Source organism: Triticum urartu, chromosome 2A (genome assembly GCF_056163025.1).
Source record: "Triticum urartu cultivar PI428250 chromosome 2A, HENAU_Tu73, whole genome shotgun sequence".
NCBI classification, from domain to species: Eukaryota; Viridiplantae; Streptophyta; class Magnoliopsida; order Poales; family Poaceae; genus Triticum; species Triticum urartu.
In genome coordinates, this window is record NC_141874.1 from 95,736,163 (window position 1) to 95,744,195 (window position 8,033).

Genomic DNA, 8,033 nt, shown 5'->3' on the forward strand with positions numbered 1-8,033 from the left:
CCAGATGGAATCCATGAATTATCAGCCTCTGATTCGACCCAATCATCTCCGCGGTCGATGGGCCGGACGAGGTGCCCCCCCCCGACATCGCTTCCTAATCCTAGATGGGGAGAGAGGGTAGATGCGGCGGAGGCGGCACGACTGCGGAGAAGGCGGCAAGAGTGCGGCGGAGGCGGCACGACGACGGCAGAGGGGGCGGCGCGGAAGCGACTGGATCTGATCCAGGTTACATTGAGTTTCAGTTTCGCGGCCCCACTGGTTACCATGTAAGTCAAAATGTGGACTCTGCCCTACGCGGCCTCACTAGTCAGAATTAACGGTCAAGCCATTGACCCGACGGTAACGTCCGCTGTGACCAGTTCTGAGAGTTTCGCGCACGGGAGTGGGAAAAAGTGAACAAAAGTTAAGAGCATGGGAATGAATGAGTAGAACTAACGAACCAGGGGCATATAAAAATAAAAATCCCTTTGATGTATGACGTTGTAGTCTTGTAGATGACCTAAAATGACAATTATTAGCTTTTTTTTTTGCGTAGAGTTGCTGTGAGGTCATCTGAAAGGAGAGCAAGTCAAAAAATGACAGGAGACCGGGTAGTCCACCGCCGCCCCTGACCACACTCTCCCCGATCCGATCCGCCGGCGATGGCCGCCCCTCACCGTGCTTTCCCCGATCCGCCGCCGATGGCCGCCTTCCGTTCTGGCCGACACGCTGCCCACCTCCGCCTGGCCGTACCACCGCGGCTCGCCGCCCACCCTTCCTTCCGCTTCCCCACCACGCCCCTCCCCACCCCATCCAAGACGCGCCTCCCCGCCGCCGGCGCCGCTTCTCCCTACGCCGCCGCGCTCCTGCGCATCCTCGCGCTCCACTCCCTCTTCCTTCTCGCGCCCGCCGCCCGAGCGCTCCCCTCCCTGCCCCACCTCTTCCTGCTTCCGCCGGTCCTCGCCATCATCTCCGCCGTCGCCATCCTCCTCATCCCCTCCAAGAGCCAACCCCACCCCTTCCCGGCGCTCCGCCACCTCTTCCGTCCCTCCCTCCTGCTAGCGGCGTCCCTTCTCCTCCGACTCGCCTCCCTCCACCTCATCACCGACCCCGGTCTCATCGTCCTCGCAGATTCCGCCGGCGCGTTGCTCGCCCGCGCCCTCAACCGTCCCTCCCGCCGCCGCGTGATCTCCGTCGCTGCCGCCTCCGTTTCGCTCGCGGCCGCATCACCTTCCCACTCCGTGCTTCTTCTCGTGCTCCCCTTTGCTTCCGGCCTCCTCTCCTCGGTCGAGCACTCTGTATCTGCGCGACATGTCACCCGCAGCCGCCACGCCCGTGCGGCCGTTTTTGCCCTCGCCGCCACCTTCCTCTCGGCGCCGGCACTTGCGGGCCTCTTCTTTCTTGGTGGCACTGACACCAGCGATGGTGTCCCGATTGGCCAGCTCTGGTGGCTGCTCCTTAATGCTGCTGTCTTTGGCATGGCCTTGGGGCGACGGCAAGCCTACGACAGCAGTAGCAGTAGCAGCAGACCAAGCATGAATTTTGCAATGACCTTTGTGTGCACTATTGTTCTGGAGCTGGTGTACTACCCAAAGCTGTCGTTGCCGGGCTTCTTAATTTGTGGGTTCGTCTTGTGGATCGCCAGCAGGGAGCTGACTTCTTCAGGATATGTTGAGCTTGGGAGCACTGACGAGTCGGTGTATGAGGCTGTCATGGGGCCAGTCCGGCATATCCTTAGTGAACGCAAGTCCAGGAAGATTGCTGCTTTTCTGTTGATCAACACAGCTTACATGTTTGTTGAGTTCGCCAGCGGTTTCATGAGCGATAGCCTTGGGCTGCTCTCTGACGCTTGCCATATGTTGTTTGATTGTGCTGCTCTGGCAATTGGGCTATATGCATCGTACATTGCGAGGCTACCTGCAAATGGATTGTATAACTATGGAAGGGGCAGGTTCGAGGTGCTATCTGGGTATGTTAATGCAGTGTTCTTGGTGCTTGTTGGGGCCCTGATTGTGTTGGAGTCGTTTGAGAGGATACTCGAGCCTCGGGAGATATCAACAAGTAGCCTTTTGGCAGTTTCTGTTGGTGGACTTTTTGTAAATATCATTGGATTGGTTTTCTTTCATGAGGAGCACCATCATGCGCATGGCGGTAGCTGTTCCCACTCTCATTCACATTCTCATAATCATGGTCATGAAGATCACCATCACCATCATGATCATGTTCATGAAGATCACCATCACCATCATGATCATGTTCATGAAGATCACCATCACCATCATGATCATGTTCATCAGACTGCTGATCACAAGAAGACATGTTCCAGTCATCATGGAGACACAAATAAGAGCCATCATCAGAATCACCAACATGATAGCAACAATGCAGAGAATCATCATCAACATAACCATGGCTGTAGCCACAAGCATGGTCACAATGGCCACATGGAACATCACCAGCAGGGTGTAGATCAGGCTCATCAAGATTGCAGCAGCATCAGCAGCGAGCAAGGACTTCTTGAGATTCCACTGATAAATGTTCACTCTCATGGCGCAGAATCTCAGTCTTGTAATGGAGAAGTTGAATCGCCAGAAATCGGAAACCATGGCAAGACAGCAAGTCGGCGTCACATTGACCATAACATGGAAGGTATCTTCTTACATGTCCTAGCTGACACAATGGGAAGTGTCGGTGTTGTGATCTCGACCCTACTAATCAAGTACAAGGGATGGCTAATAGCAGATCCCATTTGCTCTGTATTCATTTCAATAATGATTGTGGCTTCTGTCCTTCCATTGTTGAGAAATTCTGCTGAAATTTTGTTGCAAAGAGTTCCAAGGAGCCATGAGAAGGACTTCGAAGCAGCACTGGATGATGTTAAGAAGATTAATGGTGTGATTGGAGTCCATAATGTTCATTTATGGAACTTGACAAACACCGATATTGTAGGCACTTTTCATCTTCATATATCAGCCGAAGCTGACAAGTCTGTTATAAGAGAAAGTGCTTCACGGATATTTCAAGAAGCTGGGGTTCAAGATTTGACTATCCAGATCGAATGTGTCGAAAGATAGCAGTTGTTGGTATAGCGACACTTGTTGGTAGTTTGATAGGATTTTGGCACAGATCAAATATATCTGTAGTGCTTAATTCAGGAGCCATCCTTTATGTACCGCTGAAAGGAAATTGCATTAAAATACAGGTTTGCAGCTTAATCATTTTGGTCTGAGCAACTTAATATTTATATGCTGTATATTGTCCATGTTGCATATAGACTTCACAAAAGCTTTCCAATCACATGATGATAAGCAGTTCAAGCTTAAACAAGCAGATTAATGAAGAAAACAAAGAGCACAATGCCAGCAGAAAAGAAAGGAAATCAGAGAATAACGCGAGTTCATTACATATGACCATATATAACCAGTTCAAACTTGAGCAAGCAAATTAATAGAGAAAGCAAGTTAGGTAGCAATAAACGAGAAGTAAAGCCTCTAAATTAAAGAGGTACACTGAATAATGCAAGCGCTGGCATTGTTGGAGCAGAGCAACTGGAGCCTTAGTCCAGCTCAGATATAATCCGTGTCGTGTGCATCTTCGACATTGAATTGTATCCATTTCATGCACCCTCTCGTATTCATGACCTGGTATGTGCCTACATAATATGGGTATGTCTTTCTCCGTCATCCCCACTGGCCACCACTGCCTTCGATTGTGGCTGTGGAAGCAATGAAGAAATATGTGGGATCTAAAATGAAGCATGTCAAGAATTAATGAAAGAAAGCATCAGATGGATGAGTATAGATACTCCAGATCAATCCTTTTTTGTTTATCATCGTAAACATCATAATAGTCATCATCATCCTCATCATTGGCGTCTTGATTTGGAGACTGAGATGCCAAGAAGAGCAACAAGTGAGTAATTAATGTCAATATATTATTAGGAGGCATGTGCATGTATGTAGGACAGCTACAGGAGTGCAGAAAGGTGTAATAGAAAAAAGCACTTAATTCATTCGTTGATGAATATCATGTGTTATTAGATGATCATATCTAGTTGCGTAATCCTCTGTTTTGCTGCTTACTGGGAGAGCCTATATGCACTTCCTATTCTTGCTATGGAATCTATAAGTTTGGTCCCAACGCATCTTCTTGCTGCAGGACCTTGTTGCTTGCATCCTCGTATCTTTTGGCAGGGAGTTAATTATCGTTTGGCGGCGAAAAGACTGATGAAAGCATACAGGATAGTATGCAGAACACATTCCCTTCAGTTCTTGAATCAGAGTGCAGCAGTGAAGAACAAGATGCTTTTTTGGTTGATGAATTGGTCCGAATAGATTGAGAGGCCGCGACTATCAGGTTCCTCTCTTTTGTATCGTAAGGGGTCATGCAGGTTCTCGAAAGACATGAAGTTTGAGTTTGATGCTGTTAACGTGATGCAGATGTGTGCGGACAAGCTGAGATGGAGGAAAGAGTTCGGCGTGAACATGATCCTTGAGGCGATCACGCTGACCTACAGCAATGCTGCAGTTGTTGCAATCTTTGCTTAATGTCTACTCTCTCTCCCATAATATAAGAGCGTTTTTTACACTAGTTATATTATGGGACGAGGGAGTAACATTCAACTGAGTTCATGTGGACAGGTTTTTTGGGTTTTACCGCCCCCTGGCGACACAAGCTCGTCCTCCTCTGCGCCGCCCCTGGTAACAAGTCCCGCCTGTGCTTCAGCGGCTGCCACTCCGTCACTCCCTCTCCCTGTTTGTCTTCTTGGTGCCCGCCAGTTGGTCGAGGAGGCAGCAGTACGAGATGTTATTGATCGCTGGTCTGTTACCGGTTTGCATGTACCATGCTGCTAGCATATAACGTATTTATGCATCTATCCAAGGAATCCTGTACCTTGCAGATTTTCTCATATATTTGCACAGTACAGATTTTATTGTTGTGTTGTTGAAATAAACGATCATGGCAACACATGAATTCGATGACTATATTACAGCTGCAGCCTCATAAGCAACTAAGCACAAGAACTGGTGCTCTGTTTTCTGATCTTTGATTCTTTTTATCATTAAATTCTGCATGGCTCGGTTTTGTTTCTACTAACTTTCATGTTTTGTGCAGTCATATATTTACAGAAATCTTGCACTCATTTGTTATCGCTGACCTATTGCCATATGCCATTACGATCAAGTGTACCTATATAAGCCTACGGCTGCTAATCAAACTACAATTGCCATCCTTGGTCACCTTCGGCTATGACCAGGTTAGATGTTTGTAGGGCCAAGTCTCTAAAACGTCTTATATTTATGTTCAGAGGGAGTAAACGATAAGCATAGTAGTGTAAATTCCTTTTTGCAGTAGACAAGACATGTTACCAGTTGATTCCATTGTCTTCTCGATGAAGATACCACCGTGCCGTTACTAAATCTCACTAAAAAAGGCAAAAAAAATACCACTCCAGTTTTGCTCAAGAAGGCAAAAAATTAAACACTGAATCGTACTACTCCAATGTGAGGCAGCAGCACGAGATGAATCATCCAATAGACACTATTACAACTGATTACAGAAAATTAAACGCTGAATCGCACTACTACAATGTGAGGCAGCGCACGCTTAATACGAAAACAACCAACACATGATAAGAATATATGTAGAGAACATATCATTTTACGTAAGGGCGCAACATTACAACATTACAGTTAGAGAACCGAGGACGGCGCAACATTACAACATTACAGTTAGAGAACCGAGGACAAGACGATATTATCTGATCCTTTGTTAGCAGGCCAAACCATCATCCTCTATTAAATCCATCATCATCCCTTCATCACCAATAAGCCCCGTCTTTGGCAGCGATAGCATATGCTCTTTGACAGCATCCTCCATGTCCTTGGTGAACGCAAGCCCCTTCGACATCGTCGCCCTGAAGCCATCGGAACGCTCCTTATGTATGACAACCTTTGGCCCTATACGTTTATCATCGAGACGGTAGGTGTTGTAGATGCAGTCGTCCTCTAGATAATCCACCCAGTAAGCCGCCTCACGGCCACGCTTGATGATGGAATCGTTGGTGTGCCATTCTGAATACAGCTCTTCTCCGCCCCACATCTTCTCGAAATCTCTGCCACGCCCATGGAAGCCCCCCTGTACCGGATGCACGATCCTGCTCCCGTCGTACTCACAGTAGAGGCAACGGACTTGTTCTGTCATGGATGGAAAGGTTACTCGTTTTCGATCGAGGATACCAAACATGTTTGATCACAAGGGAGAAGAATAGCATAGCTGTCCCTGGAGATGGCACAGCCACTGGGCAGCACCAGCCCATGTCCTGAGAGCTGCCGTCGTCATTGCTGTATTCGGCAAAGAAGAGCGTTGGAGGTGCATCAGCAGACGGGGTGGCGAGGAAGTTGATGTGGGAGTAACGATATGTGCCGGTGAAAGGAGCCGTGTACACAGGGCCGTCCACATGCGCATTGACACCGCAGATGACATGCAACTCACATTTGGGTACCTGAATCGAGAGGAGAGTGTTAAATCTGAAACAGAGATTGTTCTGCAGAGAGAACAAGTAGTCTAAAAGAGAAGAAATTAACCAACCCCAAGTTGCCGCCGGTTGTATACGTCGATCATAGATCTCACTGTTCCGACAACTCTAGCATGCTGATCCCAGAATTTGTTTACTTGTTGTTCCATCCTCGTGTAGGTCAACTTGTTCATCACCTTGATGCTTGTTTCCGGGTGCTCGGTTTGTTCCGAGCACTCACTAATGGAATAGAACAAACCTTCAGCAAGATGGTCGGCGTCAACGTGGGAGAGCTTGCCGCCATCCTTGAGATATTTCGAGGCCATCCGCAACATTGGATTAGATGGTCTGAGAAGCTCTGCCTGGTCACGAGGTCTGGGGTGCAGCGCGGCAGCGGCAGCTGCAGCATAGGCTTGTTTGACACTGGCAGGTACAGATACCACCATAGCATCACCGTCGCTGTCATCATCATCATCATCATCATCATCATCATCACGGAGCTGGTTAGGATCAGCAATTCGGAGATCGGCCCCAGCCACCTGGAGCCGCTCCATGGCTTGGTCCGGCGTGAGGTGCGTGGCACAGCGGGTGCACAGGAAGGACACAAGGCCGTGCTAGAGGAGGCGACAAGAGGCAAAATCCCATGACTTGTCTAGGCTGAAAATCGATGGCTGAGGTTTATTGAGCAGAATATCTGTGATGAAGGGATCGACAGTCACGCAGGTGCCTGATAGCAGGGTGGCGACCTCATCCAGAGAATGTGAGAGTATCTTCCACCCTGCCACGAACTGCTTCGGGCACGGGTGCTGAGCTGCGGCTGCGGCACATCTGAGGGCCGCTTCAACGGCTGCGACGGTGGTGTCGGATGAAAACCCGAAACTCTGCTCCATCCCGCGATGCTGGATGATGAGGCGGGCGGCAACGAGGGGATCCAACTCGGCTTTGTTGAGATACCACATAGCCTTTGCTTGGGTGAGGTAGGGGAGGCGACGAGGCCGTTGAGCGACCGCTGGTTCATGTCCTCGATCGGATCTGGTCTTGTCTGCCTTGGGAAAGATATAATGGGGTCAGGGTCGATTCTCACGGCGCCGGCGATGATGACACCGGCGACGATGTTGGAGACAGGGTCTAGAAGCCCGAAGCACAAGCCCTCGTCAAAGACGGCCCGGAGCTTCACCCGCCCGTAGCAGCTCTTAATCTTGGCCAGAAGCTCCCATCTAATTTTATCTATCTCCTCTTCTTTTCTGATGTAGATCTGCGGCTCACTGATGCAGATGCGGCTGAAGCTGCTGCTTGTTCTGGCCATCACAGCTGCATCCATGGATTGCAAGGACAAACTTGCTCCGATTGGGGATTTGCCTTTGTGGATCAGCCAGAGACGGAAAGTGTTTCGCTCGAGGGATTGGGGTGGGGGATCGGTGTGGTTGTGGGCTTGTGTCCCGGTGCCTCGAGGACTAAATTGGCCGGACGGGATAACATAATGGGAGTATCTAGAACTCATATAAATGAGATATAATTTGGTCTCATTCATCTGGAA

General features: G+C 49.1%; 1 protein-coding gene and 1 pseudogene across 2 annotated transcripts; one reads left to right on the forward strand and one right to left on the reverse strand.

The window, feature by feature from the left end:
* Nucleotides 1-535: 535 nt before the first annotated feature.
* On the forward strand, nt 536-5,072 carry LOC125535990 (uncharacterized). The gene is made up of 3 exons (XM_048699074.2): nt 536-3,181; nt 4,138-4,335; nt 4,419-5,072. The coding sequence occupies exon 1, from the start codon at nt 642-644 to the stop codon at nt 3,051-3,053; it is 2,412 nt and encodes an 803-aa protein (XP_048555031.2). The 5' UTR covers nt 536-641; the 3' UTR covers nt 3,054-3,181; nt 4,138-4,335; nt 4,419-5,072.
* A 384-nt stretch (nt 5,073-5,456) lies between these two features.
* LOC125535991 (uncharacterized) lies at nt 5,457-8,033 on the reverse strand (annotated as a pseudogene). The gene is made up of 3 exons (XR_015615819.1): nt 6,571-8,033; nt 6,256-6,484; nt 5,457-6,176 (listed from the first exon to the last, which is right to left on the reverse strand). The product of XR_015615819.1 is annotated as an uncharacterized LOC125535991 (transcript).